Here is an 18,854-nt window from a genome sequence, read left to right as displayed (position 1 = left end):
TTGAAAATAGGTAGGGTTCAAATAGTTTTCATCTTCACACCTGCATTTAAAATAATATTCGTATTTGGTTTCATACTTATGGAGGTAACAATTTTAATTTTCATTCTCCTATATACATATACATGCACATGTAAATTGTACTTTACTTATGTATAAGGTTCATGATAATAAATCAATAAAAATAATTTAATTAAAACAAATAAGCATAGCATTAGTTTGTCTAACCTCAAATCGTAAATAAATAAAATTATAAAAATGATCATTCAATATAGCAGTTGTTAAAGTTGATGTTATAATCGCTTAACAAAAACTCTAATTAAAGGTTTAATATTTTCCACTCTCTAATAGTGATACTATTAGAGATTAAAAACTTAGATTATTAGTCATAAAAAATATAACTATTTTATAAAAATTATATATAATATATATGTGTGGATATCTATAAGATTTGAGTATACTTTTCATCCCTAGTCCTAGATTTTACAATGTTTGAGATAATATATATATATATATATATATTATTTGATAATTTTTTTAGAAAAACTAATAGATAGGTCAAATATCCATCCATAAAAGATGCTTAATAGATTATATTTTTTATGATTAAATGAGTCATTAATGAATTATATTTTTTTAATTCATTTTTTACTGCCCTTGAATTAAATAAATTAACGATTTATTTTTATACTGATTAAATTTAAAATTTATATAATCCATCTGTTTGCTACGTGTTGAAATGGGAGATCCTCCCAAGCCATTCTTATTACGAATGGTAACTAGTATGGAAATATTTTTAAGTGCATGCTTAATTTAACATATTTTAAAGAGGTCATTACTGTTTTAATTAATTTTTTCATATTTTTTCAAAAGTTGTATTTTTTGACCAAAAAAAACATTTCAGAAACGGGGCACTAAGTTACTTATCATCTTTTCCTTTATCCCTTTAATATAATGGTTATTGGCGACCAAGTAAATGATTGGTAGATATATCCAGATAAAATAAAAATAATCCTACGACATAAAAATTGGAATATAAAAGTCGCATTTACTTCATAAACTAAATTATAGATTTGAAAAAAATATATTCAGAAGAGTCAACTATAAACATAAAAATGCTCAGCACAACCACAAATTAGGTTGCTGTTGTACCTTAACGTGTTTAATATACAATAGTCAAAGTAGTACAGCAAAAAAAAAAAAAAAAAAAAAAAAAAAAAAAAAAATATATATATATATATATATATATATATATATATAATTTAAATCTAAAATCTTAATGAAAAGTAGACACGTATCATAATTCATAACTGACACTCAGCTATAAGTTCCATCTTAATTTGAAAATGAATTTAGATAATTTTTTTATAATTAGTTTAAAGGTATTTTGCTTTTAGATCCAATAAAATTAACTAATCAACTACTATTCCTTCCATCTCATTGTAATTATTGTATAAAAAAACTATCATTTAAGTTATTTAATGTAACATTAATTATTTTTTATTTATATTTCTTATAATATTAATGATAAACAATAAAATTTATATATTAATTAATGATATAAAATTAATTTTTAAAATTATAACTTTTTTTAATTATTTTTTTCCATATAAAATAATCTAATTCGATCATTACTTTTTAATTGTTTAATACAGAGTTAAAATTTTAAGAATTTAATAATGCAAAATGTCATAATTCACTCACATGCAGTGGCTTGTGGGGGCTCCCAGCATGTCATGTCATCCACTTGCGAGGAATTTTAGAGTTGACACACTCCTGTGGTCACTCGCCTTATCAGCTTCCACCTTCAATTATTATTACTCTCAAATCTCAATTATTACCACCTTCAATTCTCTCCATTCATTTGTCATCACTATTAATATCTTCTATCACCTTCACAACCCTTGTCAGTCAATCTAACTATATTGAGAAATTCAATTCAGCAGCATACTTTTAATTACGTTAGCATGTTCAAAATGTAGTGCACATTTAATTTACAATTGTAAATGTTGCAATGTGTGTTTTAATGTAAATCTATTAGATAAAAGTAAAATAAACACAGAAGTAAAAATCCTGATTAAAATAAACACCAAAGTAAAAATCCTGATTTGTTGACAATTATTTTTGTCTTAATTGTAATTTTGGAACTGCAAACCAAGTATGCTCCTAGTTTTAGTTCCATTTGTTGGAATTGTTTGTATTTGGAAATTGGTAGAACTGCAAAACGGTAGTTGAAGAATTGGTCAAATCAAACAGAAGTTATGACATGCTCCACTAGGTAGAGTTTTTCTTTGTCTAGAATCATAACAAACATGAGATGTTTGTATGGTACCCACATAACAAGTACAAAGTAAAGTTATCAAACGGTGTTTATACTTCTAGAAGAAGAACTCTAGACGAGTCAGAACTTTTCAGCGGAACAAGGACAAAAAGAGTGGAGTATATATATTACATATAATATTTCTTATATTTTATGGCAGAGAACTTCTGCTGGGCATTAAACACCATCACAATAAGAAATAGCATGCCAAAATTTCTTAATCTTACCCTCAAATGTGGCCAGAGTGACCTACAATTTGGCAAAACTGATTGAACAATTCGGATGACCAGCTTTTCCTTATAAGGATAACACTTTTTAAAAGTAATAATTAATTATACTTCCTGTACTTCATTTCATCCTCCCCTCTCTAATTAAAGCTGGATTGGGGATTCATAAATCCTAGTCTTTGTGGTTGTATATACTTAGTACTTGTTGATATGACCCATAGAACTGATTCGAGGTCGAATATAGTGATGATCATAGACAGATTGACCATAATCCACAGGCTTAATAACCACAGTGCCCTTCTTCCCATCCTGCTCTTGCACTGCCCCAAATACTATCTCATTGGTTTCCTCATGGCTTTGCTCATAGTAAGTGTGAGGGACTGATGAATGGTACTGATGGCGATGATGTTTTAGTTGTTGTTGCTGCTGTTGCTGTTGGTGTTTTAGTTGTTGCTGCTGCTGAAGATCTCCGTCCCATCCACTATAGAATGCGCGACTTTGCCAAAGTTGTTGCATCTTTTCTGCATCCTTCGACATGAAAGCATACGTTTTCCGTGGTGTTGGTGTTCTAGGGTCAATTGAAGGAGGCTCATCTTCATCTGGAATCACAAAGCTTTCTTGCACAGGCCAAGCATTTACTTGCTTTTGAGGTTGCTGGAACAGTGGTGGGCTTTGAAATTCATAGCTCTGTGGTGGGTTTTTTCTGAAACCAGGAAATAAGGCTCCCATTATTTCCACTACTGATGCCCCAGCATTAGTAAGAAGCTTCCCAATGGATCCAAAGAAACTTTCTTCTTGCTTATCCGATTCATCTTCTGATGGAATTAAAGGAGGTCTGGCAGAATTCAAGGGTTTTTGATATGGACTTGGTGAAATGCCAGACATAGCTGCACCCTCAGCCTACAAAAGCAGCAGATGAATAAATGACTCAAGACTTCATATGTATTCACATAACAAATTTAGCAACATTAGACTATGCAGTTTTAGAGAAGAAAGGACAACTTTAAATTATGTGGCTAGTATATATAGGTAATCTTGAGTTAAAAAGAAAAAATGATAATTTGAAAACTATAGCATAACATATATTGGAAAGTTGAGAACAGTTGAACTTCCCAAAATAACTCCAGATATCTACTGCATATAGATTGAAGTTTTATCAACGGACAATCATATTTATTTATGACCAATTACGTTCTGATGTCTATATCAGATTTACTATAATGAATCAGAAGGCAGAAGGCAGAAGACAAGAATGGGCACTTACATCCTGAGATGCCACAATTGTACCAAGTCTACGCTGTAATAATGCAAGCATATAACCAAAGAAGCCAGCACCAATGAGCACTGCAATTCCTGCAAATTGATTGCAATCAATCTTCATTTTTAATTAGAATATTTTCAAGAGAAAGAATTTGGATTGAATGACTGATATAGCCTACCAAGTGGAAATCCATTTTCGTATTGATAAGCACAATCATCAAAGTGTAGTTGGATCTCCCTGATGGCTTGGTTCCCCCTATCAATGACAAGTAGGGAGCAACTACTTCCAACATAAACAACATCAAAATCATTAGAAAATTTAGCTTCTTCACTTGGACCATCAACATGACCCCCTCCCCGGCTCCATTTTCCTCCAGCAATTGTTGTCACCCCTGAAAACAGAAACCTTAACTCAATAAAAAAGCTCCCACCTCTGATTCTAATGTGAGAGAAAAGGAGTCTTATGGGGTAGAAGAGGACAAAGGATTGCTCAGAGTATAACATAATGCTTGCCTGAATCACTAATTTTCCTAATTGCCATGTTCATTATATCTGCAACATAGATATTTCCTCGGTTATCAACCGTTATCCCTTTGGGGTGATTCATCCTCGCCTCCCTAAACCTTCCATCAACATGTCCAGAATATCCTTCAGCAGATCCTGCCACCAGCTTCGGTCTGCTATCTGCAAAATTGCATTGCACATGCCATTTTTCAAGTAAAGAAAATGTACACATTCAAATAAATTGGTTCAAGTGAGGCATAAAAATTACATTAAAAAGAGAAGTCTGAAGTCCCACAGACACAACAGGTTCAAAATGTATTACAGTTACCTTATAAAAGTGTGATACATCTTTTTTCATATGTCTCATATGAAATAACTAGAGTGACATGATATCATGCTTAGCACATAGCACATCAATTCAAATCTTTCGTGATCCCATAATGCAAAAAGTCTAACAACCTAGTTATGCTGATTTTACAAAATTAAATTAAACAGAGAATAAATCAAATGTATCAGATCACAAACTTAAGCTACCATCCTACCAATTAGACACACTTACTCAAAGAAAGCGAGGACGAAATCCTATAAATGTTACTATTAGCCGAATCCAGAATGAGAAGCTCCCCATTAGGCAACACCTCAACTGCATAAGGCTCAATTCCAAGCTTGCTTCCATCAAACACGGTTTCCACAGTGTACCCACTCTCGAACTTCATCATCGACTTCGCACCAATCGCTGCAACATTTCAATTCCACATAACCAAAAACTAACAAAAAAAAGAAAAAAGAATGCAATCTACATTGCATAGTTTCATACCGGTTTTGGTGGGTGCTTTGAGTGACCACACCCATTTGGTGAATGCAGGCACGGCATTTGAGAGAAACCCACTAACAATCTCTGCAAAAAGGAACAAACTTTTAAGAACTTGAATGAGTGAAACTGAATTGAAAGAAGAAAATGGGGTACCCACTGGCGGGTAAAGTAGTGGATGGTGCAGCTGAGGCATTGCAGAGTAGAAGCAAAAGTGTGAAACTCAACGCAAAATGGAGCTTTGCCATTGATCCTGGAGCGTAATGAAGCACCCAGAGAGGGTTCTTCTTGTGTAGCTGGGAAATGCAAGCTCTGAGAAAAGGAGGGAAACCCTAACACATTGAGCTTGAAGAAATGGGGGCACTGAGAGAGGGGTGTTAGCAGAAACTGAAACAGTGGGTTTGGAGAGTGTGGTGTGTGAATGGAAAAGGAGAAGGGGAAAGGCAAAAGAGACAAGAAAAAGAAACGGAAAAAGCAAATGGGGACTAGTGGACCATAGCATAGCAAGAGAGAGAGAGTCATACTAATAGTAAATGGAGAGAATCATGAACCGCCATTATTGTCTACCTTCATTTCTCATGGTCTCAGTATTTTATTTTTAATAATGTCATTATGAATAATTATAATTTTATCGATGATTAATCTTTGTTAAGAAATCTAAAATCTTATTTAAGGAATTTGGTCTAGTACCACATAGATTAATCACTTGTTGGTATATTCTCAATGTCAATATAATTAAGGTTTTTTTTAAGTCAAAACTTATTATATTTTTCAATTCACGTGTCATATATTAATTCATAATTAATTTTAAGTAATTTTATACACAGAAGAAAAATTGAATATAATTCTTCTTGAAAAATAGATAATTTTCCGCATATAAACTATCAACATTTTATATTATTGTGTTAATCCTTAGATTAATTCAACTAATTTATATAAGTGTAACTATTGTACTATTAACTAATTAAAATTGTACAAAACTTATACACAATTTCATAGTTATTTTTATTAAATTGATTTGAAGACATTTTTAATTATATTTAATGGTTTAGAAATAATTTTTAAAAAATTAATTTGATCTTCCCTTAAAACCAACAAAACCTTACTATTACATGTCATTGTGGTAATAATAAGCACTAGTGGCAAACAAACATTCTCTCTTGCCAAATTTAGCTAATACCGCTTGCATGTGGTAAGGCTGTAAAAGGGTTTCACATTAGTTTCTTTTCTCTTGTCAAATTACATTTTTAACATAAAATCCCCGCTATATATTCTGCAAGGAATATCAATCTCTCATATTATAGCTAAATATCCCCTAAAAAATTATAGTTAAATATAGAAGGTAGTGGTTCACATTGATAATGTCAACACTCAACATTGCATTGATTAATGAGTGTGTTTTCTTGTTGGTTTATTAAATGATTTGTACCATGTATATTGGAAATAAAAATTACTGTTTTTTGGGGGCCCCGCTGATTATAAAAGAAAATACTTAAATCATTATTGTTTTTTTTATTCATGGTGTAGAAGAGCTTATTAATTAGTAGCTAGGCTTGCATGCAAATATTAACATGTTTTAAAAAATAAAAATACGTAAAAATATTGAGTGCCTTAATGATCTTATTTCTTGTTTAAAATAATTTATAATATTTGTGAAGAACTTAAAATCCTTTTTCTATAATTTAAACAAATCCAAGTATACATTAATTAAGTGGCACAATGAATAATATATATTGACAACATCTTTCTTAAAATTATAGAAACTGAAACAATGAATTTACTATGCTGTACATACGACATGCTTTTTCCCAGTAAAATTTGTAGCTATAATAGCATTTAGAATTTTTAGTATATCAAAATAGATACTGGACCCCCTCTCCTACCCACACACAAGAAAGAAATAACATAGATCACATATGAGTGTCGATGCCCTCACTAATAGGCATTCTCACATATGAGTGTTGATGCCCTCACTAATAGGCATTCTCTTTTCATATAATATCTTATAACAATTTGTATCATCATAGCTACCCTTTTTTTCATAAATGAGTTGTTTTGTGGTCCAGACCAGCATGGAGCAACGAATGAACATGAGGTTAATTTCATCCCTACCCATCATTACTTTTTCTTCTGTTTTTAGTCTTGACTAGTAGTGATAACTTAAGAATCTCACACAAGGGCAAAGGAATGATTAGTATTATGATGAATTTGTACACCAAGAATTAGTTATTACTATCAAAATTCCACTACATCTTTTTCTTATGGTGCAATCAGCAAATACAATTAATTAATGATCATGGGGACAGATCTAGTTAACACAAACCATGATCATGATGGTTTTCAAGACCAAGCTGTATTAGCCAATAATTTTGGCTGTGTATGTATACATAGCTGGCAATTATGTCATGCCACGTGATGAGACTGTTGTGTAGCATTGCTATTGCCAATTCAAGTGATGCTTGAATTCATCAAGATCATATTGAACATTTTATATAACATTATATATATATATATATATATATATATATATATATATATATATATATAAAATCCCCCAAAAGGAGAAAGCAAATAGTGACACTGTGACAGTGCAAGACAAATGTGGACAATTTTATATTCCTTCACGAGACAAACAACAAAATTACAAAACAGTCTCCTTCCTTTTTCTTTTCCTAATGCTGTATCAGCAAATTAAACAGAGATATGTCATACTGAACTAGCTGGTAGACAAAAAAAAGAAATTTGTATACAAATTTATGCAACTGGTTAGTTGCTGCAGTGACTATCTTCTCCCAAAATGCCATAGGCTGGGTCATTTTGATCCTCAGTTTTTTTGGTGTATTTCCAATTATCAATAAGACTTATTCTAGTCCTAATGAGCCCCTATGACCTAGTTTACCTATAATTTTGTTAAAAAAAAAGAAAGGAAATTAAAACATTTAGTCAGTTCCTCATTGTAAGCAGCTTCAAATACAATGGTACAATTCCAATCAATTAAGAAGCATTAACTCATCATCTCTAGTTAGTACATATGCAACCTTTATTTTGTTTTTGGCCATTCACTCATCCCATATGTTTTCCATTATTCGGGTACTATATTCTTTGTGAAAATTAAACATGGAATATTTTCAATATACGGAACCTTTTTATTAAAAAAAACAAAAAATAATCGATGTTTTTTCCCATTGCCAAAATCAAGTTTGTAAGGAGTGAAAATATAAATCAATGTGCCAGTAGCATTTTGGTCAATGATTGGCACACATCATTTGCACTCACATTCGTGTTGTATAATATGCACAAATTTTACTGCAGTAGGTCGTTTTAAAAAGTCTGGTCACTTGCACTCCGATCCAATGCTATCAATTGCTTTTATCAGCAATTAAGATACTTGTACAAATCTTACTTATCTAATTCATTAACATTAAAAAAACAATTAATTTAATTTATAATAATAAATTTATCTTAAATTTATAATTTTTTAAAAATTATTCTTATTATTAATATTTCTTTCTCTTCTAATAATTTATGAAACATTTTTTTCTCTTCTTATTATTAATCTAAAAATAATCATTATAAAAAATATTATAAAAAAATAAATATCATTTTAAATTTAAATCTTATATATATATATATATATATATATATATATATATATATATATATATATATTATAAAAATACAGAAACATTACAACAATATGCATCATAGTCTTGCATATCCAATGCTATTAATCAATGGAGAGAAGTTAGACTATATTAAAACAAATAAACATAAAAGGGTCATCGTAGAGTATATAACATTTTGAGGGAGATCAACACGTGCCACCTCAACTAGCCCTCATGCAGGTGATAATAGAATGAATATATATATATATATATATATATATGTTAGTGCAACTAACCAATAAAGGGTAGGAGTGTATGAGTCTACAATGTATTACATGAAATTCATTTTTAGTTTAAATAATTTACTATGAATCTATCACTAAGCACAAAGTATATATATACTGCTAATCGGAAATCAATAATCTACAGAGTCCCTTGCTTGGGTGATTTGTCTTATAGTGTGGTGTCCTTTTGTCAACTGTGATGAGTATTCCGAACAAACTACTATTGGACACTTTTTGTGATTCCCTATGCCTAGCTTGGATTTCAACAATGTGGTGATAGGTTAATGGTAACAGTTACTAATGCCTAAGAATAAAAAGTACTCCATTAGTTCTTTATTATAAGAAAAAAAATGACTTCGTACTTACTGAAAAGTTAATTAATTTTATTAAAGTGTGTTATTTTTAATTAAAAACAAATTTTTTTAAAAAAATTATTAGAATTTGATATTAAGTATAAGTTTCTTATTAAACGAATAATATTTTTAACATAATCTCGTTGAATGAAGTAAAAATAATCAAAATTTATTTATAAAAGAGAATAAAAAACTGTGTTTGCTTTAGTTATAAAATAGAATGGGGAGAGTACAGTACAATACGTTGATATGATAAAATATATTTAGACAAAGGCCAAAGGAAGTAGAACCATAAGTTTCTTTTTATTAAGATACATAAAAATGTACTTCCTCATCCTTTATTATAAGATATTGTTTTAAAATTTATTTATTTTTTAAAATAATTTTTTATTCTCCAACGGTAATTATTTTTTATCAAAATATTCTTAATTAATTCAATTTATAAAAAACAAGTGCTATGAATTATCTTTTTCTCTCTTATGAGAATTGAAGATGAAAGAGTTTAATTTTAAAAATTAGAATTTTATTATTATTATTCTCTCTCCACACATTAATTACTTAAAGGTAATTTTGATAAAAATAATAATTATAAAAAAATTAATGTTAATAAATTAATTAACAAACTTTTTTAATAAACTTAAATTAGTCAATAATATCTTATAATTAGGGATAGAGAGAATATTATCTTCTGATTTTAAATTGTACTTTTATAGGATTTTTAATGTACATTTTTTACTAATTCTATTTTTTTATAATTTTTACAAGATGTAACAAAATGAAAATATAAAATAAGTTTAATGATTATACATTAGTATTATAAAATTATTTTACAAAATCATTCAATTCCTAATTACTATTATGACGGATAAAAAAGTTAACAACGTAAAAATATTTTAGATGATGAGTATATGAATGCTTTCTCATATATAATAAAATAATTAATGTGGTAGAAAGAAATGAAAAAAAGTTATAAAAAAATCTAATATTATTAATAAATTTAGTATGGCCTATGTCTTACCCTAGTTGTATTGGAACACAGCTAATTCTTCCCTACCAGAGGCCAAACAGCTGAAAATTCTTTGCCGGCCACCCACAGGCCATAGGTTGGTAAATGGTAACCATCAGTCATCATGCAAGCCAACCAGCCATTAATTTTCAGCTTAATTAAAACGCTCAAATTCTTTCACTTTCTTTTCTTTCAAAAACTCCACTCTATCTATACTGCCAGAAACTCTCCATTGCAATATTTTGATATTTTCATTATTTCACCCTCATTTTCCAATTTTGTCTGAGATCATTTATTGAGTAATACTACCTTGTTATGTACATTATTCTTCCTCAATGGGATTTATATTACTCACTAGGAATTGAGTTTAATTTGGTCATGGTCACAGATAACCCATCAGATTGAAAGAGATCTTAAAACAAATTAACAATACGTAATTGTTAAAATTCAATAAGTGTTACTCAATTAAATATACATGCTTAAACCTTAAACTATTAATCCAATTACATTAAAAAAATGTAACAGTTAAAGAAAAAATTTTAACGGAACATGTTATGCAGTTTGCAGGGTTCCCCTTCTTCAGTGCAAACAACTATAGGGTCCACAAATCAAGCACAAATACTGAACTACGGCAGGGGATTGACCAAAAGGAGGTAATTAATTTGAAATTTATTAAATGAAGATAATTTTTTAATTAATATCTAAAAAGAGTAAGTGATAAGAATTTTTATGATGTCCGAATATAAAAATCGTAAAAAATTAACATTTCGGTCTTTTTTTAAATGAAGTTAATTTACAAATGACTTTAAAATTATTCTATTTTTTTAATTATTTATGTGAAGTCATAAAATGTTTAACGACTTCAAAGTGCTAAACTTTTTTAAAAAATTAAATTAATTTTGAACGGACTCTAAATTAGTTTTAATTTATATTTTTTATTTTTTATTTTATATTTTCTATATTTTTATTACTAACGTTAATGATTATTATTTGTTTTGTAAATTAAAAAATAATATAAAAGACTTAAATTTAATTCATCGTGTAAAACTGAATGACATAATAATAATAATTGTTTATGTAAGGTAATTGTTCATATTATTTCTACTTTTTAATTTTATATTTGTGTTTAATTTGTATTGTTTATTTTATATTAATGTATTATGTTATTTTTATTTTAAAAATTATTTTATATTGTTAATATTAAAATAACTTTATCAAATAAAATTAATTAATAATACTGTACAAAATTATTAATTTACTTAATGATAAATGTAAAAAGTAACTAAAAATATTTTAAAAAATTTAATATTATTTGAAAAATTTTAAGTTAATATTATTTGTTAATATCTGTAAAAAAATATTAAAAACATTGAAACAAATAATATTAACTTAAAAATAAAAAAATTAGAACACTTTAAATTTATTGTAAAGTTTACGACTTTCTTAAAAAAAATTAAAGTTGTTGGAGGTTTGATGACTTCAGGTAGAAATCATAAAAATCCTTATGATTTACCTCAATTTGAGTATTAATTCAAATGAAATTATTCTCTTTTGATTATTCCTCCGAACTACAGCTCTAGGAGGCACCAGCAAATTCAAAACGTTGATGTTTACTTTGCACACGAGAAGAACAGTAATACTTATTAATCTTACAACACATCTGTATAAAAAAGGAGAAAAAAGAGAAGAGAAAATATCGAATAAGATCAATTTAGAAAAATTGTAAAAATGTATTATAAAAATAGCATTACTCCAGGAAGAATAGTCATCTGCCAATGCCTAAATTGCGCTATTTTATTAAAAAGCAGTATTTTTTTTCTGGATATTAAAAAGCAGTCTGGTTAACAATACTTTTAAAAGTATTATTTGTTAAACTCTGTCTAATACATTTCATTAAATATTTTTAATTCTTTTATGATTTTAATATATATGTAATATTAATGTAAAATAGTTTTATATTAATCATAAATTATTACTTGAATTACTTAAAAATAATTATTATCAATAAATTCACCGTTACAGGATGAGTTATGATTGAATCATCATGTAAAATTTATACTTTCAATCCATAATATTTTTCTCATAATTTTTCCTTTTTCGTTAATATACTTTTGATTCTTTGAGCATTCTTCGTAGATAAAGAGCTTCCAGAAGGCATGGAAACGAGTTCAGGTGCAAAGAATAACAGCAGCTAGGTCCCACACTGTCAGGTTAAAATCACGAAGTATACAAGACATACCCAATAAAATTTACAAGTAAACCACATGTAGAGATGGTAATTAGGATTGCTATTTTCATTATTATAATACAATAGATCTATAGGATAAGATCCTTATGTTTAAATGATATACAAAGTCAACAAATTTAAATGAATAAAAATTAGTATTTATGGCTATATAAATCATTGAGGATAATTTTAGATTTGATTGTTGGAAAGAATTTATTAAAATCATTAAATTCAAAATATGATAAAGTACCTCTTAGGTGGAAAACTATTCCTTTGATGATTGTTACAATGACTCTATTGTGATATTTCTATCCATTATTTTGGAGATTTATAATTTGTCCATTTCACTCGACATAATTTCTATGAATTAAATTCACATTCGGATAATTAGTTTTTTAATAGAAAAGAAGATTAAGCATTTTTGTTTCTTATTGTTTGTTAACCTATTCCATTTTGATTTGGTAGTTTGATAGTGGAATTTCTTTGTTTCTATATTTTCAGAATATGAGTGTGTGACTTGTTTTAATTGATCTTATCGAAGGTACAGAACATAAAATGGATATGTCATCTTGATAGAGATGTATGAATCAATATTATTACATTCCAAAATTTCTTTCTGATACCTCGTAAGGAATCTAATTAGATTCCAAATTGATGGGTTAGTGTAAGCTTATCCATGTGGTTATGCACTCTTTGAATATGAATTCATTTTTTGAAAGATCCCGACTTTCATGTGTTGGTGGGTCTTCGAGATCCTTTTGATGAACTATGTTGTGTTAAAGGAATATCTATATGAAAAGACAATTCTATTTATATTCTACTAATATTTTCGATTAGTATTAAATTCGGTTTAGTTAGTGATCTCGACTCAATTAGTCCTTTCTTTCGTGATGAAGTGTTGATACTTGTCTTACATTTTGTTTCCGTGGACCGATGAGAAAGGAAGTTCAGTGATAAAAGGATTGCAACACAAGAGAAACAAGGAGGTCAACATGTTTTAAATATACAACATGAGTTCTGACAATGTAATTAGGTTCGACTCTCATGTCAATATGAAGAGTATAACATTACAAATTCAGTCTTAGCAGAAGAATCATGGCAATTAACAGTGATGCCCGACCCAAATTTTGCTCACAAAAGAAGCCTTGGAATTGGAATTGGGCTAATTAAGTTGCGGGCCTTTTGGATTATAAGAGGCTCCAAGGCCTTGACTGAGATAACTTGCTTTTGCCTTCTTACCAATTATCAATACTGCATTTAATGATGGGCATGAGACTATGCTTAATATGTTACATTTTTTTTTAAAAAAAAAAAACCACATATATGTTACATGACTTTTGTTGAATTCTCTTTTCAAATATTTAATACATTTAAAGTATCTGGTTAAGTTAGAGTAATCTCAGGTCCGATATTCTATGTTGTTGGTGCTTAATATGTTATATGCCCTCAAGCATGTCTTCATCATAAATATCATTAACAATGCACATCACAAACTCTGCTTGAGTACCACCATTCTGGAAAGAATCTTTTTAGCTACCAAGCCTGTGCTTATTCCCTGCAGAGAGTAAAACAAGACTCTGATGAGTCCAATTAGCGTATGAGTTCTGCATGAATAATATGATAAATAGAGCAAGACAACATGGAGGAAACAAAAGAGCAGAATTCATTTTCTCCTACTAACGAAATTAACATTTGCCTATAAAAAAGAAGAAGAAGGAAACAAAGGAACATTACTTGTGGCTTGACTTCAACTGTATGTTCATTAGCAAGATAGCTTTCCAAGTGATTCAACAATTGTTTGGCAAGGCCTAAACTGATGGTGCCACCAGCACCCCAAAGCGGAATATTTTGTGTTAAAATTTCATAATAACACTTTATTACGTGAAAATTTGTGTTTGTATTTCTTTTTTCTACAAGTATTCATAAATTTTGCTAGAAACTTATAATAAAGGAGATAGACAACAATTTTAGTATATAGATCCATCAGTTGCCTGCTTCCATGTACATATTGGTGGATTATTTGCATATTATAGCTAGTGTCATTAATTTTTCCTAATCCAGATCAATAGATGTCAAAATTTTAGAGCGTATTGTTATTAGTCCCAATTACGTGATTATTATGTTAATGTTTATTGGAATTAATATTTTTATTATTGCAAAAAATTTATATTAGTAATAAGATCATGTGACGGATCTTGTGTAAATAAACCCATAGCAATTTAATACAGAGAAAGGTCTTTATTTCTTTCCACTGTGCAGTATAGTTGGCGCCATTGAGATTACGTGTACACAGAAGATTAAGGTACTGTAAAATAGAGATATATATTTTCTCTCCTTACTCATAGGCACCGAATGAATTCAATGTTGTATGCATATTCGGGTAATTCTATATCCTTTTGTATTATATATATATATATATATATTTTGTAATTTAGAATTATTGATTTATATATTTTTTGGATCATTATAATATTCATACGAAATATTCACAAATTTTTTTAATGATTAATTTTTGTTAAAAAATTTAACTTATCACCTTTAGTAGAATTTTTTCTTTCAATCACGTTTTTTTTTTTCATTCATAAGATTCAAATTTAAAATCTTATTTAAAAGAATCAATCTTAATACCACAATATTGATGGAGGGATTAATTACACAAAGAATTTTGTTATGCGTTAGATTACATTATGAGATATAAGTATACAATTGAATGACAAGTTTCACAATCATTTTACCAGGAAGGAAAAGAAAACGGGAAAAAAGAATAGTTAGAAATCGGAGTTTAATCACATCCTCAACATCAAATTATCCTTTCTCAATTTTACATACTTACAACTTAATCTGTCCTAAAGAGAAAATAGTTGTCAAATACAAGGTTTCAAAATGTCACAACAAAAGCACACATCTAGGAACATTAAAGTGCTATGTTATATCATCATCACATTCACAACTCTGATAAGCCTGGCCTGCCAAAAGGTTTCAACCTTCATGTTGAGTAGCAATGAGATGTATCTTTGACAGACCTAATTTCTCTGTTGTCCTTTTTCGTGTTGTCCCCGTGCTGTCCCTCCAAAACGACGTAGTTTTGATTCCAAATGACGCCGTTTTAAAAACACAACTTTCAAAACAACGTCGTTTTGAAGGAACAACACGATGACAACACGAAAAAGGATAGCAGAGAAGCCAATTTTGTCTTTGATGTTGGACCAGCGACCTCAATAACTTAAGAGGGATAGGCTTAGAATGCAGAAGAAGCAGCAATCAATTTAATAATGTTCTTTAAACATGCAAGACAAAATTGATTGCAACAAAATAAATGAGATAAGGGAAGAGAGAATGCAAACACAGTTTTATACTGGTTCGGCAAATTCCGTGTCTACGTTCAGTACTCAAGCAACTCACTTGAGATTTTCCTTTCTCTTTGTAAATTCCTTTACAACTTCTGAACCACACAGGGACAACCCATCCCTTGTGTTCAAGAATTCTTACAACTTAAAAGACCCTCAGTCCTTTAATCAATCTCTTTGAATGAGAAGAAAGAAAGAAGAATTCCCTCTTGAAGAGAAGGATATTACAATTGAAGTCCATGGAGAAACTTTTAATGAATTTGCAAGTGTTTGCCCAAGAGTTTCTTTTGAGAGAACATTTGGCAATGAAGTTCTCTTATCTCTCATACATTTTGTGTCTCAAGTCACCTATTTATAGGCCTTTGATGACCATTCAAAAATCTCTTGAACAGATGTGACTCTCAAGAGTTATTTTCTGAAGAGTTGTGATTCTTAGGAGTTATTTTCTAAATTTCTGAATTCTTGACTTGGATCAAACTTGAGAAGCGCTTATCTTTGGCATAATCAAAATCATGTATATACACATTCATATTCTCCCCCTTTTTGATGATTACAATCAAGTGATTTTTTTTCGACATCATCAAAACAATGCATGATCCACATTCTCTCCCTTTTTGATGATGACACTCATTATCCAAAGTTTGATCTTTTTGACATCATCAAAATCTTCATGATTTACATTCTCTCCCTTTTTTATGATGACAACCACATGTAGGTTAGGAGCAACAAGAACAAAAAAATATCCATTTGTATATAGTTTTACTCCCCATTTGTTTTGCAATGATTGCTTATATGAGACAGTTGAAAATTTCATATATAAAAAACTGTCTCATAAAGATTTCATATATCTTTTATCTATATCTCCCCCTTTGTCAACATCAAAAACAAATTATGAATAGAGAGGAGAAAATTTTTATCACTTGTTGCAATGTATGAAAATCAAATGATACCAAAAGGCATTAAAATAATCATTCAATTTTAGTCAAGCAAAAAAAATTACAATAACACATCAATCAAATACAATCAATCATCAAACATTTCAAATCAAATTAATTAATTAACAATCAACTAATTATGCACAATAATTTCTATCCAAAAAAAATTCAAATTTTAAATTTTAAATTTCAAATTCCAACTTCCAACTTCAACTTCCAGTAATTTCCCTTCCAACTTCCAACTTCCATTTTTAACTTTCAACTTTCAATAACTTTCATTTCTAACTTCCAACTTTCAACTTTCAATAACTTTCATTTCTAACTTCCAACTTTCAACTTCAACTTCCAGTAACTTCCACTTCCAACTTCCAAATTTTAATTTCAAATTTAACTTTTCAAATTCAAATTTCAAATTTCAAATTTCAATTTCAAAATTTCCTTTTCTAAATTTGAAATAGTTTTCTTAAAATATGAAACTAATTTGAAAAGTTTAATAGATTCTTTAAAGACAATCAAAAACTCAATCAGGAACAACCATCAAAGACAATCAAAACTCAATCAAGAACAATCATCAAACACAATTAATCAAATATAAAATATAATCAATCAATCAAACTAACAAACATTGAATATCAATCAAGCAAAGACAAACACATCATTCAAAAAACACAATCAATCAATCATCAAACACAATCAATCAAATTCAATCACAATCATCAAGAACAGTATAAACTCAAGTAGAAAACAAGCATCAAAAGTAATCAATCAAAGGCAAGTGACCTGTTGGTATCATTTGATATCACTTGTTGGACTTGTTGATCAAATGGCCTTTGTTGTCTCCATAAATCACATATTCACTTTCTTGAGATTCACTTTTCTTGGGGAGAAATGTGACCTTTGTTTGTTGTCTTCATAAATCACATATCCACTTATCTTGGGGAGAAATATGAATAAACTTTGATGCATGCCATGTGTTTGGAGAATTTGCTATCAATGTACCGACTTTGTTTTTCTCCGTTTTCATAGTCTTTCATCATGATACCCAGACTTATGATTTTATTCTCTGAATCACTCGAAGAATTTATGACATTATCTTCCCAAGTGATGTATCCTTTCTTTTCTTTCTTCTCTTTGAAATTTCTCTTGTCAGACTTTTCATTCTTCTTTTGAAGACAGGACAATTGAATCTCATGTGCCCAGATTGATCGCATTCAACATTTTGGGGCTAAGGAGGAATCTTCTTCTTTCTTCTTTCATCATCATCTTATTTCTTCTCTAGTTTTTTTTATGTAGTTGCATTAAAATCTACCATTGTAGGAATAAAAGAATCAAATTTAATGGCTTCCCATATCTTTAAATCTATGGCTTCTTTAAAGATTTGCATTCGGGTTTTCCAATAATGATAACCCTCACCATTGAACATCAGAGACCTACTAATAGAATTTCCCTCAGAAAATGAAAAGTTAGATGAAGTCATATCTATTCTTGAAGTTTTTAAACTTTATACAAAAATCCTACTCTGATACCACTTGTTGGACCAGCAACCTCAATAACTTAAGAGGGATAGACTTAGAATGCAGAAGAAGCATCAATCAACTTAATAATGTTCTTTAAACATGCAAGACAAAATTGATTGCAACAAAATAAATGAGATAAGGGAAGAGAGAATGCAAACATAGTTTTATACTGGTTCGACAAATTCTGTGCCTACGTCCAGTACTCAAGCAACCCACTTGAGATTTTCCTTTCTCTTTGTAAATTCCTTTACAACTTCTGAACCACACAGGGACAATCCATCCCTTGTGTTCAATAATTCTTACAACTTAAGAAACCCTCAATCCCTTAATCAATCTCTTTGAATGAGAAGAAAGAAAGAAGAATTCTCTCTTGAAGAGAAGAATATTACAATTGAAGTCCATGGATAAACTCTTAATGGATTTGCAAGTGTTTGCTCAAGAGTTTCTTTTGAGAGAGCATT

At 29.3% G+C, this 18,854-nt stretch overlaps 1 protein-coding gene across 1 annotated transcript; it reads right to left on the bottom strand.

The window, feature by feature from the left end:
- Positions 1–2,441: 2,441 nt before the first annotated feature.
- LOC100799483 (uncharacterized) lies at positions 2,442–5,625 on the bottom strand. The gene is made up of 7 exons (XM_006572985.4): positions 5,280–5,625; positions 5,126–5,206; positions 4,868–5,044; positions 4,318–4,488; positions 3,984–4,196; positions 3,809–3,897; positions 2,442–3,444 (listed from the first exon to the last, which is right to left on the bottom strand). Exons 1-7 carry the CDS (start codon positions 5,365–5,367, stop codon positions 2,740–2,742), a joined length of 1,524 nt encoding a protein of 507 aa, XP_006573048.1. The 5' UTR covers positions 5,368–5,625; the 3' UTR covers positions 2,442–2,739.
- Positions 5,626–18,854: the final 13,229 nt, after the last annotated feature.

This window comes from Glycine max, chromosome 1 (assembly GCF_000004515.6).
Source record: "Glycine max cultivar Williams 82 chromosome 1, Glycine_max_v4.0, whole genome shotgun sequence".
NCBI lineage: Eukaryota > Viridiplantae > Streptophyta > Magnoliopsida > Fabales > Fabaceae > Glycine > Glycine max.
Note: the sequence above shows the minus strand (reverse complement) of the source record. Positions and strands in the feature narration are given on the sequence as shown.

Excerpts from the sequence above, each read along its gene's own strand:
- LOC100799483 (XM_006572985.4), bottom strand. The coding sequence starts at position 5,367 with ATGGCAAAGCTCCATTTTGCGTTGAGTTTCACACTTTTGCTTCTACTC. Across the intron at positions 5,045-5,125 it reads CAAAGCACCCACCAAAACCG|CGATTGGTGCGAAGTCGATG; the intron begins GTATGAAACTAT and ends GAAATGTTGCAG. Across the intron at positions 3,898-3,983 it reads CGAAAATGGATTTCCACTTG|GAATTGCAGTGCTCATTGGT; the intron begins GTAGGCTATATC and ends ATCAATTTGCAG.